The following is a 19,258-nucleotide window of genomic DNA, read 5'->3' on the forward strand; positions in this document are numbered from 1 at the left end:
TCACTTATCTGTTTTATATATAGTAGTTCATCCCTCTTAATCCCATAGCCCTAATTTGTTCCTCCTCCCCGCTTCCTTCTCCTCCTTGGTAACCATTAGTTGTTTTCTGTGAGTCTGTTGCCGTTTTGCACATACATTCATGTGTATTATTGTTTAGATTCCACATATAAGTGATATCATATAGTATTTGTCTTTGACTTATTTCACTAAGCATAATATTCTCTAGGCTCATGTTGCTATTAATATTCTGGGGTGTGTGTGTGCGTGTGTGTGTGTGTACCACACTTTCTCTATCCATTGCCTGTTGATGGGCACTTGGGTTGCATCCGTATCTTGGCTATTGTAAATTGAGCTGCTAGGAACATGGGGGTGCTTGTATCTTTTTGATGGATGGTTTGGTTTTTACCTGTGGAGAAAGTTTTTCCACTTCAACCAACTTGATTCAATAGGATATGTGTTACAAAGTCATTCCTTTTAAGATTCCATTTTCTCACTTGTACCCTCTGAAAAATTCACCATTGACTTAGGTGTTTGATGTAGGACTTGGTGTCACAGAGCCCTGGAGGGGCTCCCAAAATCACCTCTTAGCTCTGTTGTTCAGATGCCTGGGAACCTCGCTTATAGCCAAACTTGAAAAAAAAATTCAGAATAAATTAAAACACACAAACACGCAAGCAAAAAGACATAGACATAAGGGGAAAAAACTCCTAATTAGAAAGTATTTTTAAAAGTTAACATAATACCATTATCACATTCAATAAAGTTAAAAATAATCCCTTAATATCACCTAATATTAGAGTCCAATTTTCTCCGACTATTTCTGTTTTCTTTGATTATTTCAAAACTCTCCTTTCACAGATGTGTTTAGTTTTAGGTCTCTTAAGTCTTTTCTAACCTATAAAATAATGCCTTCCTTTTAGTTTTTGAACATATTATTTGTTGGTGAAATTGGGTCATTTATCCTGTGTTATCACGGAAGGCTGAGAAAATCAGTTTAAGATGTTTTTGTGGCTCCCTGTGTCCCTAGGCACTGTTCCACTAGGGGTGTTCAGTCAAAATACTGTGTTTTAAAGTCACTTGAGATAATTCTTCCCTATGTGATTATGAAATCAGTTTGATACACTGTTAGTTTCATTTGTTCCAGTTTGGTTTTGATTGATGGGGGTTGCCTTTTCTAAATATGATTTCATTTTACAATGCTGCAAGATATCTACATGGTTGAAAGTCAAAATTATAAAAAGATATGAACAGAGAAGTATAGCTTCCATGACTGCCATCTTCTCCATCCAAGAGTCAATCTCTTCCTTGCCTTGGAGATGTTTTTGGTTTTTTAAAATTAGTTTTGGCTTTATCCTCCCATTGTTGTTTATATGTGTGCATGTTTGTATTCCTCCTTGCTTCTTCTAACCTTGTATTTCTGGAGGCCATCCTTATTCCTTTTTTTATAGCAGCATAACATTCCACTGTGTGTGGGTTCTGGAATTTTCCAACCAGTCCCATACTGACGGACATTTGAGTTGTTCCCAGGCTTGGCTACTGCAGATAATGCTGCAGAGTGTATGTCATTTTGCAGTTTTGGTCGTTATGTTTGGGGTAGAGCTCTGGAACTGCGATTGTTGGGTCAAACAGAAAAGGCACGTGCAGTGTTGCTAGACATGACAAATTCTTCTCTGTAAAGATTGTTCTATTTTCAGTTCCCATCAGCAATGTAGCAGAGTGTTTCCTTGGAACCTTACCAATAGAGTGTATTGTCACACTTTTGGATTTTTGTTTATCTGAAGTATAAGAAGTGATATCTCAGGGTAGCTTAAATTTGCAGTTCTCTTGTGATGAGCAACAGTTCATTGGTTTCGTTTGCTTTTCTTTTTCTGTGCAATGCTTGTTTATATCTCATTAGAAAAAATCAAGTTATTGGGCTTTTTCTTCTTCAGAGTCTTTAATTGTTAAGAATATTAGCCTTTTGTCTATGACAGAATTTGTAGTTATCGTTCCCAGATTTTCATTTGCCTTTTGATTTTACTTAGGACTTTAAAAAGATTGCCATGCAGCCAAATTTATTATTGTTTTCTCTTATTAGTTTTGGATTTTGCCTCTCCTAGGATATAAAATATTTCACCCATTTTCTCTGTTATTTGTATGGTTTCATTTTTACATTTAGCCCTTTGACCCATTTAGAATTATTCTGGTGTTTAGTATAAGAAGTGGGTCCAATTTTATCTTTTTCCTTATGGGTGTCCACTTGTATGTTAATTATATCTTAATAGGGCTATTATATATATATATATATATATATTTGGAACAATACATCCTATGCTTTAATAGTGGTTGATTCTGGATGGTAAGATTCAAAATATTCTCTATTTTTTTCTCTATATGAATAGATATGCCCTATTCTATTCTCCTATATTTGCAGGAACTTCTTTCTATGTTATATACCTCATAAGGCTAGGATATTTATTTCTGAATGGATATAATGCAAGCCCAATAATTTTGGAAGAAGTTTGTCCATGGTTAATGTATATTAATACTTAGGAACCAAACAAGTATTTGAATGTTTACTGTGCACTCTGAACTATGCTATGTGCTGGGGGAAATTTTAGAAGCCAAGTCATCTAGACAGACATATTTAAAGTCGAGTCAGTGAACCTCAATGTGAGTAGGAGCCGTGGAAAAAGTTGAATGCGTGCTTTAGACAGACAGTGAAAACGGAGGGAGAGGGCTCCATAGGCAGGGCTGGCCCTGGAGGCTTCAAAGAGGGCGTGTCTTTTAGTTAGTTCTTGAAGGATGAATACAGCTCAGACAGGGATGAAAACAGGCACGTGCAGGCAAAGATTACTTGTGAGTAGAGGGGAATGGGAGCCCTTCAGGACGTCTGGGGCACCAGGTAGGCAGGGCTGGTCAGAGGGTCTGCCCTGAACATCTGACACTGTGCGCTGTGACTGGGCGCACAGCTCTCTGCTCCTGACAGGGGGTGAGCTGTCTTCAGCCTCCAGGGACTGGGAGCCTTTCAGAGGATCCAGTTACACACAGAACCCCTCCCCAAGGAGCTCGTTTCTGGTGGTGAACCTGCTTGCAGCTGCTGAAGCCTGCAGGAAAAGGGGCTTTCACGGTTTGCATTTGATTTTCCTCCTTGTCATTCCAGTCTTTGCTGGCACCCCTGGTGTGGGGCCCAGGGTCTACCCCAGGACCCAGCTGGCCCGCCACGGTTGGGTACACAGCAGCTGCTTGGCAGGGCAACTGCCCAGGCTCAGCTTGACTTCTGCTTCGAATGACTCTGAGCACAAACTTGCCTCCTCCTCTTCCAAGTGTCAGAATAAGCAATGGCATATGTTGGGGTTGGGGGTCAGGGAGGTGGGGTGGACAAGTCTAACAGCCTAAAACAGCCACCTCACCACTTGTCGGACATCCCAGCCTCAGTCCTTTGAGACTTAGTGTGAAAAAAGGCCCTCAAATTTTCAGTTAATCTTTTTGATTGTGTGTGTGTGTCTCTTGGGTAGGGGTGGGAGGTTTCTGCGGTTCACCATCCTTTATGACTCTCCAGAACCACTTTCAGACCACACATACATTCCTTTTCCTCTGCACTCCCTCTCAATTGCGATCGGTGCCCTTCAGCATGTGTTTTCCTAATTCAGGACAGGGCAATAATTCCAAAGGGATTTCTTTAACTTCCTGAGATAATCCATTTCCGTTGTAACCAATCCTATTTATGTGTAACCTAACACTCTCATGCTGAAGAAACAGAGAATCCCTGAGCGCCACCTTTATTCCCTTAATTGCAGACCCTAATGCGTTCTTCCTAGAGAGCCACATGATGGGATGGACAGAGCGTGGGTCTCAAGTCAGATGGACCCCTGGCTCTGTCACTACCAGCTGAGTGACCTCCGGCAAGTGATCGAGCTCTGAGCCTCTTTTTGAACCTCTTGGTTCTATGTGTGTGTTAGTCGCTCATGTCTGACTCTTTGCGACCCCATGACCTGTAGCTTGCCAGGCTCTTCTGTTTATGGGATTTCTCAGGCAAGAATACTGGAGTGGGTTGCCATTCTCTTCTCCAGGGGATCTTCCCCACCCAAGGATTGAACGCGGGTCTCCTGCATTCAAGGCAGATTCTCAACCATCTGAGCCACCGGGGAAGCCCTCGCCTGGTTGTGATGGTGACTAAATAACCAGGCAAAACTCATGGGCAGGTGCTACAAAAAAATTTTCTTTGCTATGTTCAGAAGCCCCCAGCCTTCTGTGTTTTAAATTCCCTAATCTAATCCATCCTGTTTTCTGAACTTTAATCAGCCCCCTGCCCTTTGAGTGCATTGCTGTCCCTGAGGCACTGGCTCACCCAGCAGCCTCCTTTGAGCCTGCAAACAATAGAAATATTTGTTTCCTGGCAAGGTTTCTATACCAAGAATGGTTTCTAGGCCTGAGGAGGCTGCCCCTGGGAGAGAGCATGCTGGACATGGTTCCCAGAACAGGAGTGGACACAAGCGCCTGTGTACAGTCTTGTCCTCAGTTACCTGACACCAGTCTCCAGGGGAATTAGCCAAAGACATCTCAAATGTCAGGGCACATTTCTGTCTGAGGTTGACCTGTCTTCTCCCTCCATGGGCCTGTACCACATCCTTCCAGAATTAAGTGACCCGGCCTCCTTGTGGAATGGCCTAAACAGAAAGCATGCCTTCCTGGGCACCGGACAAGAACTGGGACAGTGCCGAGGGGGAGGTGAGGCTGTTGCGAATTAAAGAGGGCACACATAGCTGGTCAGGAGCCAAGTCATTAGTGTTTCTTTGATTTCCCTCTGGAGTAGTCAGGGACTTTTTCCTCTCACCTTTCTTCCTCTCCTTTGCGTCTTGCAACTGTTTGATAATCAAGATGGAGGTACGTACAGACAGGTACCCAGTAGCTCCCTGTAACCTTATTTCGGTGTCTCCTTTCCTCCTTTGCTCTTGAGAAGCCACCCTTATACCCACATCTTCAGGCTGCCCCCTCCTCCCATCTCATTGTTCCCTGGGGCTGGTTTTAGCTGTGGTCCTACACATAGAACTTCATTTCATCTCACTATCTCAGCACCAGAGTGTTAACAAACTAGTTTAATGAATGTTGCCAAGCTGAATGAGAGAAGACCAGAACATACTCCAGTTTCCCTGTTGAGTTTCTTGTTTAGATCCAGACACACCATCCCTGACTTGGTGATTCTGATGTTGGAACTTTCTCATGAAGTGGGAGATACTTTTGGGCCAATGGGTCATTCAGGCGATTTCATTAGATGCTGAATACCAAAGTTCTTCATAAATTGAAAACAAAATTGTGAGATGATCATGATGCTCATAAGCAATCAGTTTTTGAATACTGTGTTTGGTGATTGGAACCAGTCCTATAATTAAGTATGCCATACAAAGACCATCTGATAATCTGATGCATATTTAGTGATATTATTTTTTGCTTCCGTCCAGCCCTCAATTAGCCCTTGAGGAAGAATATCTTTTAATTTGGCTTCTTAATGACAGTGTATATTTTCTGATAAGTTTTTAAAATTTTTGTCTGCTAAGCTTGTGGGACCTCAGTTCTCCGACCAGGGAATGAACCCACTGGACCACCAGGGAATTCTTAGATAAACTGTAGTTATCTAAAATTCTCAATCTTAGATTCAAGTTTGAGATCCGATGGTGGAGAGTAACCCATTAACCAATCAATAACGTATTAACCTGCTCTAGTCTGGAGCACCGGCCTGCCCCTTTGTAGGAAATCTTCCAGAGAAAATACAATTCTTGTCAACTCTGTCTCTTTTCTAATCAAGTTGCCTCGTTTTGTCTGGAGCAGTGAATTGAGGTGAGGAGGAGGGACCTAGTCTTTGGAACAGCAGAAGTACCTGCTTAGTCTGACTGAGCCACAAGCAGGCGGTACACCTGGGATTAAATTAAGCAAAATGGGAGGCTCAGACACTCCCTTTGCCCAGACACCCCCTCCCCAGTGGTAGGTTCCTTGTCTGATCGTTCTTCAGTGGGATAAACATCTGTTATTGCTGTGTGGTCAGGTTTTAAAGTAAGTCAGGAACAGAATTTATCACAGGGATGGTCTACAAGGGTCCAGCCTTTTTTTTGACGCAGACATGATAAATTAGATTTTAGATTGGAAATGATTTATCCAAAGTGTTGCAGTAAAAGGAAAAAAGAGGAATGAATTTTTCTCTTTCCCTTTCCTGAGAACAAAGATGATAAAGAGAATGAATAGTAAGCAGGCCTGAGTATTCCTAGTTTTCTTACTTTAACTGCTCCTAGCTCTGCATGTCTGTAACCAAGTTTGCTTTTCTGCCTCATAACTCTGTAGGAGCTACAATTCACATTTTTCCTTTGACTCTATGCTAAATCCATCCCCTGTCTGGTGTTTACCCTTACAACATCCTTCCTTATAGTTACATATCAGAAAGGCGGCAGAGCTACCCAATTGCCAGACTCAATTACTGGGTTTCTGATGCCAGTCTATGACTGTCTTTGAAACAACACAAGAGGAAGAAATCAAGATCCTATCACCTTTATTCCGCATCTCCGACTCCTGACTTTGAGCCCTTGCCTTATATAAGCCCCTAGACTCTTCATGGAGGGGGGCACAGTTCCTAAGGCATGAGCCCACTGAGGTCCCCTCTCCGCCAACTGAGAATAAAAGCCACCTTTCTGTTTTCTCCAAACTCTGTCTCCACATTTTTTATTCGGCTTCGGTGGGCAGAGAAGGCCAAGATTTTGGCCAGCAACAATTGGAGGTGTTAGAATTGTAATAGTTCACATTGGCTGAGTGCTTCTTACTACAGTGTGGCCACACCAGTTGATTAAGCTTGATAAATACCAACCACCTCATTGCATTTGCTACTCAGAACAAGTGTCTTCAAGGGAGACACTCTTATTAGTCTATTTATCAACGAGGAAACTGAGGCTCAAAAAGATTGTCAACTGCTTGTTGTAAAGAGACAGAACTGGTACTTAAACTAAACAGCCTCAAAAGCCCAGGTGTTTAAGCACCAAGCTGGGCTCCCTACCGTGAATCTAAAGCAGTGGTCCCCATCCTTTTTAGCACTAGGGACTGGTTTCAAGGAAGACAGATTTTCCACGGACCAAGGTGGGACAAATGGGGATGGTTTCGGGGTGATTCAAGCACGTTGCATTTTTTATGCACTTTATTTCTATTATTATTACATCAGCTCCACTTCACGCCGTCAGGCATTAGATCCTGGCAGTTGGGGTTTGAAAGGGAAAGTGAAGTCACTCAGTCGTGTCCGACTCTTTTCGACCCCACGGACTGTAGCATACCAGGCTTCTCTGTCTATGGGATTTTCCAGGCAAGAGTACCGGAGTGGGTTGCCATTTCCTTCTCCAGGGGATCTTCCTGACCTAGGGATCGAACCCAGGTCTCCCACATTGCAGACAGATGCTTTACCTCTGAGCCACCAGGGGTTTAAAGAACCAGAATCATCTTTTATTCGTTTTCCATGAAGTCTCAGCTTCTCTGCCCCTCTCCCTTTGCCTTCCTGCCCCTCTCTCCCATTTAATCTCCCTCTTTTTTTTTCTCGTTTGTTGAGTCTTTTTTCTATCCTGGCTGAATGCTTTGTCTTCAGGGGTCTCTATGTGCTGCTTTTTGCCTGATCCATTGATAAATAACCCAGAAATTTATATTTAATTTTTTTTTGGTACTTTCTCAGGCTAAAAAAAATCAATAGGTTTTGTATAGTATTTATTTTCTGAATGGAGGACTGGCATCAGACCCCTCTTTAGATGTTGATGGTATTGGGCTAAGGTGGATACAATGACTAAACCTGTAAGGTATAGTTCGGGCCGAGGCAGAAAAAGGAAAGACGACCTCAACAGAAGTAGGTTACCAATATTCAGGCAAGGAGGGGCGACAGTCGGCCTAACGACCAGGCTGAGCTCGAGGAGGGATCAGGGAGGTTCCATATTTATAGGGAGGTTTGTGGAAGCGATAAGGGAAATGTTAATCAGGCGGGATGTTTTGGGTACTCTTTAGTTGAGATGGAATTTGTAGTTGGGCAGGGGATAATAAGTCTTCTGGGCAGGTGTAGGGGGTGGAAGGTTTCCGGACAGGGGGTGATAAGTCCCAGATAGATGCAACAGGCCTGGAGCATCAGGGCGGGACCTAAAATTCTGTTTTGTTTTTTCCGAAGTTAGATGATTCAGCAAGGGCCTTTGAAACTGTTGTTTTCTTTTCTAGGCCCAAAAGACTCCTTCAAAACCAATGGTTTCTGGAGCCCAGAGCAATAATCCTCTTGAGGTTAGATAAGTGAGCCACACTTATCCAAGGGATGTCCGAATCTGAGCCTGGCTATTTCAACTCTTCTCTCCCATTCTGATTCTGAATTCCCTGGATAGGGGTCAGGACATTGGCTGTTATTTAGAGGTCCCCAGTAATACTTAAGATCAGGCTCTTTGGGAAATGCTGGACTGAAGGAGTAAACCTTGTTTCTCTCATTTTCTTGCACCTCCAGATCACCTATTCCAGAATTTCCTTTTGCAGATCCTGAGGCCAAGGGTCCCAGGACCAAATTTGGGAACACTGCTCTAGAGCACATGTCCCTAAATTTGAGCGTGCATCAGAATCCTCCCCAAAGCCTGTTGAAACACAGATTGTGGGCTCCTTTCCCAGAGTGTCTGACCCAGGTGGTTTTGGGTGAGGCTGGGGGATTTGCACTTCTAATAAATCCCCAGGTCACCCTGATGCTGGTGGTCCTGGGACCACACTTTGAGAACTACTGTGCTAGATCATTCCACCACATTAAAAAGTAGATTGACCCTCAGCCCAGACCAGAGACCTTTCTTCACTTCAAGCTAAAATGTATAACAGTAGTAACTCTTGACCAGCCAGAGCTTTCTCATAAATTACCAGGCTCCTTAAGTACCTCTGTTCTCAAAAGGTACAGCAAGTGCTCTCTTTGCTGTCAAAACCAGGTGCTGGGAAACCTGGTCCTAGGATTTCATTTACATCCCAGACAGCAACGTTGTGAAGGACCAGAGGGAAGTCAGCTATCTTTCTTTGGCTTGTTCTCTCCCCATCTGCAGACTATGACATCTTTAGGAGATAAAATGAGAGAACCAAGTAAAACACATTCAGGAAATATTTAAAGCTCAAGGTACAAATACTGGCCATGACCCTGAACCATTGATTGGGAAGGTGAAGACTGGCTGCCGTGTTGTGGTTTTTCACTTACTGTGGCAGTCGGTGATCCAGCTGCTGTTTCTTCATCTGAGCTAAATAGAACTAGACCCTGAGTGGAGCCTCTGCAAATTTAGCTGCTTTAGTGCTTACTTGTAGCTTGCAAGTTGGATTAAAACTGTCTTTAACATTCATTCTCATTGCTATTTTTGTTTGTAAGTTCTTCCGTTTATAAGGGGAGAACTCTGTGCCAATGGCTCCTGCCTGGGTGTGACCGGTAGGCTGTTAGGCAGCAAAGGCTAAAAGTGGGAGATGGGGTCAGAGTTTGGTTCAGTTCAGTCACTGTGTCGTATCTGACTCTTTGCAACCCCATGGACTGCAGCACGCCAGGCTTCCCTGTCCATCACCAACTCCCAACTCATGTCAAACTCATGTCCATTGAGTCAGTGATGCCATCCTCTGTCAGCCCCTTCTCCTCCTGCCTTCAATCTTTCCCAGCTTCAGGGTCTTTTCAAATAAGTCAGTTCTTCTCATCAGGTGTCATTAGAGTACATAAAATATAAACAGCTGTTGTTCTTGTTTAGTTGCTCAGTTGTGTCTGACTTTTATGACCCCATGAACTACAGCCCTCCAGGTTCCTCTGTCCATGGGATTTCCCAGGCAATAATACTGGAGTGGGTCGTCGTTTCCTTCTGCAGGGGATCTTCCTGGCCCATAGATCTCTCCTGCCTTGGCAGGCAGATTCTTTACCACTGAGCTGCCAGAGAAGTCCATAAACAGCTATGAACGTTAATTTTTGTAATAGTTAAGGATTGACTGATAGCAAGAGAGACTATTTAGCCATGATCACTAGAATTACAAAAGAGTTGACCCACAGTTGTAATTTTCTGTTTACGAGTCCACAGTTGCACTTAGACTACAAGGTCCATTTGGATGGGCCCATCTTTATATTTTCACTGATGTTGTCTCGCTACTATTAGAGTTGGCATTTAATAATTACTTGTTGAGTTAAATTATAGAATGCCATGGATGATAGATGTGAATTAGCTTAAAAATGTCACCTTTTGTATAAATCAGTTTTACCTTCACTCTCTTTTGTAACAAGGCAGGGATAAATATTTTAATGTTGAGTGACTGAATAAAACAATGATCAGGTGGTAAATAAACAGCTGTTGCTATTTAGTCACTCAGTTCTGTCTCTTTTGTGACCCCATGGACTGTGGCCTTCTAGGCTCCTCTGTCCGTGGCATTTTCCAGGAAAGAAAGAGACATATGGGCAAAAAAAAATACACCAGTATCCTCTTGGCTGGTCTGTTTTGGGCTCCACATAGGTCCCTAGTAGTTTAGCCCAATTTCGATGGAGACTAGAGGAATGAGACCAGGGTCATCAGCTTGACTCATGAAGGAGCCCCTTAGTTTTGCTCTGCCCGGTGGCCTAAGCTGCATTGTGAAACCAGACCAAGGTCAAACCGGTCTTGATAGATGATGGTGTGAGCAACATACTTGCCTTCTCAGAGATCCTCCTTTGGGGTGATTCTTTATCTTCTTACAGGGGCGAGTCAGGGTTTACATCCCAGGAACAAGTTCCCATCACACAAATAACTGCATTCCATGGGTCAGCTCCCCACCCCCCACCCCCATTTAATTCGTCAAAGGGCCCTTCCCATGGTATTCCAGTCTGCTGTACTCTTTAGACAGTGAGAAGGACCTGTTAATGGTTAACCTGGTAAAAGGAACAGGTCTCCAAGAAGTAGAGACTCTTATGATGAGACTGTCAGACCTAATAAGAGCCTGAGGAGAAGGCATTTCTGGGAAAATGGGTCACACATTCCCTCCTTCTATAAGTTAGTTGTTTATGTGTTTGATTCCAGGCCCAGTGCTGCAGAGGATTAAATACAGACACAGACAGATCGAGAGGCATGCATATACTCATGTATACACACACACACACACACACACACACACACACACAGACTTTCCGCTTTAGAACCTTATAAATGGAGGAAGCCTTACAAATGCATAGGTTATTATAATAAAGGCAATAGGTAATAAGAACAATCATTTTCTGTTTAAATAATGATTTGCTGATTCCTATCAATAGCCTCTCTTGCCCCTCTTTTGTTCCCTCTTTCCTCTCTACCTTTATCTGATTGTGCTTTCCAGCTCCTGGGCCTTACACAGAATGGCAGTTCCTAGGAAAAGCAAAAGCAAGAAGAACAATAGCCTTTCAGTGGATTCTTGTTTGCAGGAAAATACTAGAGACTGGAAGGGTCATGTGAGTCAGGGAACTCTTGCTCCTGGCAATTGAAATCCTTGTCATCTGATAAAGAGAGGTCAGGTCTGCACTGGAGCTCAGCTAAAAGCCATGGGGTTACCTGAGGTCTGGGACCTGGTGGCCAGGAGCTGGGAAGGGAAATAACTGGGTGGGGCCTGGGCAGCAAAGGCTCCAGGAAGGACTCGGCTTCTTATCTCTGCTCTGCCATGTCCTGCCTCTGATTTCGGGAGTCACACTGCTCCTCTGAACTTCGGTTTCTTCATTTACAGTGTGGCTATAACATGCACTCTACCTAATGCAATTGTTGTGAGGCTGAAAATGCTCATTTCAGTAGAACTCATGTTTCTTGGTTCCCTGGAGAATTGGCACATACCTTACACCCCCTTAAACTTGAGAAGTGATTCAGCAATTTCCTAAAGGACCTTGCAAGGAAGCATACAGCTTTATACGGCATCTGCTCGGTAGCGATGTATGTGATTCAGTCTAATGATCTCAGCCATCCTACAAAGAAGATACGTTCTTCTTCCCTAAACAGAGGGAAAAATCAGAGCTTAGGGGAGTTGACTGCACCATACCTGGGATCCCTCGGAGACTAGAACTCAGGTCTGTCTGACTCAGCATTTATCCATTTCTCACTGTGCCCCGCTGGCTCACACTTTGGATACAGATAGATATAGAAATAAAACCTAGGCTTCTCACGAAGTCATCAGGAGCCTGTACACTCAAGTAGCCCATGGAGAAATGGGAGAAGAGACAGTGGGACCTCTAGAAGACACCCACCTCAGGACTGTTTTGTGGAGACAGCTGAGACAGGTGAGAGGCCTGTGTCCACCCAGTGGGTGTCACTTCTTTCTCTCTCTCTTTCCTTCTCCAGTATCTATTTGGACAAGATCGGGCATGTTCAGGGTAGTATGGCCATGGACTCCAGTATCTATTTAGGATGACCCCAAAGCCAAGGGTCCACAGAATACATTTCCTGTCCCACACTGGGCTCTCAAAGCTGCCTAACTGCCCTCCAGCAGTTGGGCCAGGTGGAATGGAACCTGATTGGGGAACAGCTTGGAAGCTGAGTGGGGGTGAAGGGTCGGCAGTGGCAGGCTTTGCTCTAACTCCCTTTCATGGTACAGGCTGCCGCCTCCTCCTGGCCTGCTTTCTGATATCCCTAAGGCCTCTCCAAGTAGGGAGAGTGGAAGGACAGAGCAGATGTGGCCAATCAAGAGATGCCATCCTCTAATCAGGTCACCCCAGCAGCCCCCTGTCTAACCCAGTTGGCGCTGAGCTTTTTGCTTGGGGATCATTTTGTTCTGTAACAGTAACACTGACCTCAAGCTAGGCCACTCTGTCCAGAACCTTGCTTGATCTAAAGCAACTCTCCCTGGGAGTTCTGTCTTGCTGGCAAGGTCTCCAGAAGGAGGCGGTGCCGTTTAGCCAGGGGAGTCAGCAAATGGCCTTTCCCCCAGCTTGGCCTGCTTAGATAATCTGCTGATGGGTTTTCTTTGAGTACAGAAGGATCCTATTTCCTAGAGATGTGTGAAAAAGAGCCTCAGTTTATCAGAGAAGACATCAAAGTTGCTATATAGAAGCTCGTGATATAAAAATCAATTTGGATTTTTATCCAAAATTTTTATCAAAATCGAAATTGATTTTTATAACCAGTCAGTTAGGAAACAAAAACTTTTAAAGTGAACATTTATAAGAAACAAAGCTATGAGGGGCCAGGAATAAATCCAATGAGATATATGTATGATCTCTATGAAGAAAATTACAAAACTTCACTTACTTAGGTATTCTTTGCTAGAGAGATGAGGCATGTTCATGATATGAAGATTCACTGTTAAAAGATTTTAATTCTCCCTAAATTAATCTAGAAATTATAAAAATCCAGACAGGATATTTTGTGTAACTTGGTAAGATGATTCTAACATTGCTTCAAAAAAGCAAAGGGCCAAAATACCTATGAAATTTTGAAAAAAACCAAGATGAGTCACTTGCCTTATCAGACTTATTAAAGTGGTGTGGTATTAGCCCAGAAGGAGACAAATAGGCCTGTGGAACAGAATAGAGGGCCCCCAGGCAGATTCCTGTGCGTATGAAGGCTTGATGTACTCAGAGACAACATGCAAATCTGTAGAGAAAGGATGAATTATTCAAAAAATGACGCTGGGAATTCAGTAACCCATGTAGAGAAACAAAACCAAACACAACCCATTTAATTAGAGGTGAAAAATTTGAAAAGCAGGATTTTAGGACATCTAGGAGAAAATATAGAAAACTCTCAGGATCAGAGAGTAAACAGTAATACCTGAAAACACAGCAGGACAAACTATAAAGAATAGTGATAAATTTATCAGCATTCAAGTGTAAAGCTCCTTCTCATCAAAAGACGCCATAAGGCAAAAATAAAAAATAGTCAAGTATGACCTGGGAGAAGATGTTGGCAAGGGGATAGCTATAAGGGGTGCTTGGTCTCCCTTCAGGAGAGAGGCGCCTGCCAGGTGTGTGATTGGCTGACAGCCTGTGGCTGCCGCACCTTCTAGATCCACCAGTGTTCAGACCGAGACCATGCTCTCCCTGGCCCAACTGCGCATGGTGGGGGGACTCAAGCTGAGCCATTCTTGCCCAGCATTGGTTTCCTTTAAAAGGCAAACTTTCAAAAAATAAATAAATAAATAAATAAAAGGCAGACTTTCTTCTGAGGCTCTCCGTTAGCTGGACGGAGACCTCAGAACTCCCTGCAGACGAAGTCTCTTCCTACCCAATCCTCCTTTCTTCTCTCTGCCATCACAGGTAGCAAGATCTGCATTGGGATCTGAAGGGTCTTCCCAGCCACTCCTGCTCTTTGTCCCATTACCTTTCAGAGCATTGAAAGTAAAAAAAGTTAACATGTTAGTCGCTAAGTCATGTCCAACTCTTTGTGATCCCAGTAATTGTCTTCACTTCTAATTCCTTCTTGGTGTCTGCTTCTCGGAGGGCCTGAGCAGACATAACCTATAAAGTCATAGAGGAGTGCGGCTTTCCTGGTGGTCCAGTGGTTAAGACGTTACTTTCCAAGGCAGTGGTGGAGGTTCAGTCCTTGGTTGGGGAGCTAGGATCCAACATGTCTCGCAGCCAAAAAACCAAAACATGAAACAAGCAAGATTGTAATAAATTCAATAAAGACTTTAAAAATGGTCCACATAAAAAAAAATCTAAAAAAACAAGATTGGTATTCAGAATGTATATGTAAAAACAAGTAAACTACAGATTGATGAGGTAAAAAGAAACAACTCCATAGATATGTAGGCAAAAGATGAAAACAGGCAATCCATCGAAGAAATCTAAAAAGTCAATACTTACATGAAAAGATGCCCAACCTCACTACTAGTCAGGAAAATGTAAGTTACAGGAAACCAGTACTATTTAATACTAAGATAGCCTGCCAGGCTCCTCTGTCTATGGGATTTTCCAGGCAAGGAAATGGGTTGCCATTTCCTTCTCCAGAGGCTCTTCCAGGGATTGAACCTGCCTCTCCAGTTTGGCAGATGGATTCTTCAGCACTGAGCCACAGAAGAAACTTTTGATACTTAAAAGATTGGTAAAAACCAAAAACATTTGCTGAAGTATTGGGGAAGATGTGAAGCAACAAGAACTGTTGTTGTTGTGTGTGCTGTTGGTGGGAGTGTAAATTCAGGCGACCATTTTGGACAGTATAGTGATTACTCATTTAGAAATGATGAGGAAGTGCTTACCCATCTTTAGACTTCCCCACATGTGCATAAAGGAGACACACAGAAGAATACTTTGCAGAATTATTTGAAAGAGGAAAAAACCCAGAACAACCTAAATGTCCAGCGAAAGAAATACGGATGAAAACATTGTGAAATGGACGTTGCCAAGAAATGTCATACAGCCATAAAAATAAATAAACCACAGCAAAAATTTCTGCATGGAATGGAAGTGGCAAACTGACTTTTGGCTGTGAAAAGTCCTGACAATGTATACTTTATTTTAAAAAGCTAAAAGAAGAAACAGAGAAGGAGGTGGAGAAAAAGGGACTTGTTTATCCTCTAGTCTACAGGAACTAAGTTGGCAAATAATTTGATGTGGTTTATCTTGGCCACACCAACTGCTGAAGGAGACTAATTATGATTTTGTAAATCTTTCATCTATTAAAAGCAGACACAGAAAAGGGTCATTTGTTAGCAATATTTTTTCTCATCAATCCCAGCAGGTGTTGAAGTTGCTCGAAGTTGGCAGTAGTCTCTCAAATGTCTGCCTTGAGTGGGCTGGCATTCATGAGTACAAAGGGAAGGAAGAGGGTGGGGAGGGGGCTTTGGCGGGGGAAGCAGGGGAGGAGTGGGAGGGCTGGGGAGTTGCCCCTCCCTCCCCCCACCCCCCCAACCCCGACCCAGGCCCTACTTTGCTCTAGCCCGAGGCTGACAGCCCAGCTGCTGCCTCGTGTGTGCTGTCCTGGAATTCTTACTATGTATCAGGAATCTGGTTCTGGCCTGTGATGAAATTACAGACTGCGGTGTCCAGCCTCACCGATGTGACCTGGGAGGGGAAACCTCTCTTCTGGATGCCTGCTTTGGTAAACCTCCCAGGCCTTTCTGCCAGGGCCTTGTCCCCAGTTGCCTTCCTGATCTGGGACTGACTGACAAGCCCTGGGCTGTTTACTGGCCCCTCCCTTCCCCTAGGAAAGTGTCCCTGCACAGCCTGTGTCCATAATAGCTAGTAAGCACTAAGAAAGCAAAGCAGAGCAGGTCTGAGGCCCAGAGAGTTTCCAATCAAAGGAGTTTTATTTTTAAAAATCCAATTCAGAAAATGTTCTTTGAACCTTATAAGGTACTTGGGGGACAACACAAAAGAAGATCCTTTTAAATAAAGGATTAAAAAAATCCTTTTAAAATAAATATTAAAAAATAATTGAATTATAGTTGATTTATAATATGTTAATTTTTGCCGAACAGCAAATTGATTCTTTTTTAAATATTCTTTTCTATTACGGTTTATCATCATTCAGTTCCGTTGCTCAGTTGTGTCCGACTCTCTGCGACCCCACGGACTGCAGCATGCCGGGCCTCCCTGTCCATCACCAACTCCAGGAGTTTACCCAGACTCATGTTCATTGAATCGGTGATGCCATCCAACCATCTCATCCTCTGTCAGCTCCTTCTCCTGCCTTCAATCTTTCCCAGCATCAGAGTCTTTTCCAGTGAGTCAGTTCTTCGCATCAGGTGGTTGAAGTATTGGAGTTTCAGCTTCAACATCAGTCCTTCCAATGGATATTCAAGACTGGTTTCCTTTAGGATGGACTGGTTGGATCTCCTTGCAGTCCGAGGGACTCTCAAGAATCTTCTCCAACACCACAGCTCAAAAGCATCAATTCTTCGGCACTCAGCTTTCTTTATAGTCCAACTCTCACATCCATACGTGACTAATGGAAAAACCATAGCTTTGACTAGACGGACCTTTGCTGGCAAAGTAATGTCTCTGCTTTTTAATTTGCTGTCTAGGTTGGTCATAGCTTTTCTCCCAAGAGTAAGTGCCTTTTAATTTCATGGCTGCAGTCACCATCTGCAGTGATTTTGGAATCCAAAAAAATAAAGTCGGTCCTGTTTCCACTGTTTTCCCATCTATTTCCCATGAAGTGATGGGACCAGATGCCATGATCTTAGTTTTTTGAATGTTGAGTTTTAAGTCAGCTTTTTCACTCTCCTCTTTCACTTTCATCAAGAGGCTGTTTAGTTCTTCTTCACTTTCTGCCATAAGGGTGGTGTCAGCTGTATATCTGAGGTTATTGATATTTCTCCCGGCAATCTGGATTCCAGCTTGTGCTTCATCCAGCCCAGCATTTCTCTTGATGTACTCTGCATGTAAGTTAAATAAGCAAGGTGACAATATATAGCCTTGACGTACTCTTTTTCCTATTTGGAACCAGTCTGTTGTTCCATGTCCAGTTCTAACTGTTGCTTCCTGACCTGCATACAGATTTCTCAAGAGGCAGGTCAGGTGGTCTGGTATTCCCATCTCTTTCAGAATTTTCCACAGTTTATTGTGTCAAAGGCTTTGCCGTAGTCAATAAAGCAGAAGTAGATGTTTTTCTGTAACTCTTGCTTTTTTGATGATCCAACAGATGTTGGCAACTTGATCTCTGGTTCCTCTGCCTTTTCTAAATCCAGCTTGAACTTCCAGAAGTTCGCAGTTCATGTACTGTTGAAGCCTGGCTTGGAGAATTTTGAGCAATACTTTACTAGCGTGTGAGATGAGTGCAATTGTGTGGTAGTTTGAGCATTCTTTGACATTGCCTTTCTTTGGGATTGTAATGAAAACTGACCTTTTCCAGTCCTGTGGCCACTGCTGAGTTTTCCAAATTTGCTGACATATTGAGTGCAGCATTTTCACAACATCATTTTTTAGGATTTGAAATATTCAACTGGAATTCCATCACTTCCACCAGCCTTATTCATAGTGATGCTTCCTAAGGCCCACTTGACTTCTCATTCCAGGATGTCTGGCTCTAGGTGAGTGGTCATACCATCGTGATTATCTGGGTTGTGAAGATCTTTTTTGTATAGTTCTTCTGTGTATCCTTGCCACCTCTTCTTAATATCTTCTGCTTCTGTTGAATATAGTTCCCTGTGCTATATAGTAGGACCTTATTGTTTATCCGGAGAAGGCAATGGCACCCCACTCCAGTACTCTTGCCTGGAAAATCCCATGGACGGAGGAGCCTGGAAGGCTGCAGTCCATGGGGTCGCTGAGGGTCAGACACGACTGAGCGACTTCACTTTCACTTTTCACTTTTCACTTTCATGCATTGGAGAAGGAAATGGCAACCTACTCCAGTGTTCTTGCCTGGAGAATCCCAGGGACAGGGGAGCCTGGTGGGCTGCCATCTATGGGGTCGCACAGAGTCGGACACGACTGAAGTGACTTAGTAGTAGTAGTATTGTTTATCCATTCTATATGTAATAGTTTGCATCTGCTAGTCCTAAGCCCCCAGTCCATCCCTCCTCTATCCCTCCTCCCCCTTGGCAGCCACAAGTCTGTTCCCTGTGTCTGTGAGTCTGTTTCTGTTTTGTAGGTAAGCTCATTTGTTTCGTGTGTTAGATTGCACATATAAGTGATATTGTATGTACTTTTCTTTCTCTTTCTGACTTACTTCACTTAGTATGATAGTCTCTAGTTCCATCCATGTTGCTGCAAATGGCATTATTTCATTCTTTTTTTTTTTTTCAGGTTTTAAAACTTTTTATTTGCATAATAAAAAAATTGTGCATTCCAATAATTAAAATCATTTGAACAAAAAAAAATGGCACTCTGATTAAACTGCATTTTACAGCCCGCAGAACACCTTGGACCAGCTTTTTACTCTAGATTTCACTGTCGTCCCACCCAGCTTCCTCCTTCACCAACATGCAAGTTCTTTTCCTTCCCTGCCAGCCACACAGGCAGATGGGAGAGGCAGGCGCGGCCTACGTTGTCAGTAGTTCTCCATTCTTTGATGTGAAAAGGGGTAGCACAGTCATTTAAACTCGATCCAACCTCTTTGCATCTTACAAAGTTAAACAGCTAAAAGAAGTAAAATAAGAAGGCAATGCTTGTGGAATGTACAGTGCATACTGGCGGCGCACGCTTCATTACGACTCGCCTGCTTGCTTCTCCTGTTCAATCGTTTCTTTCGAAGGCAGTGGATTTTTCTCTTGCGTTTCCGTTTTCTTCAATTTCGACTTATCGAACTTCTCAATCTCAGCCATATCGGGTTTGTCAGACATGGTTGCAGAGGGCGCGGAGCGAACTGCGAGCGAGTGAAGTCGAATCTGCGCTGTGGCCGCCGCGAGTCTATTTCATTCTTTT

At 43.4% G+C, this 19,258-nt stretch overlaps 1 protein-coding gene across 1 annotated transcript; it reads right to left on the bottom strand.

The window, feature by feature from the left end:
* Positions 1-18,624: 18,624 nt before the first annotated feature.
* On the bottom strand, positions 18,625-19,258 carry LOC138989917 (thymosin beta-4). The gene has a single exon (XM_070379710.1). The coding sequence runs from the start codon at positions 19,174-19,176 to the stop codon at positions 19,042-19,044; it is 135 nt and encodes a 44-aa protein (XP_070235811.1). The 5' UTR covers positions 19,177-19,258; the 3' UTR covers positions 18,625-19,041.

Source organism: Bos mutus, chromosome 11 (genome assembly GCF_027580195.1).
Source record: "Bos mutus isolate GX-2022 chromosome 11, NWIPB_WYAK_1.1, whole genome shotgun sequence".
In the NCBI taxonomy this organism is placed as follows: domain Eukaryota; kingdom Metazoa; phylum Chordata; class Mammalia; order Artiodactyla; family Bovidae; genus Bos; species Bos mutus.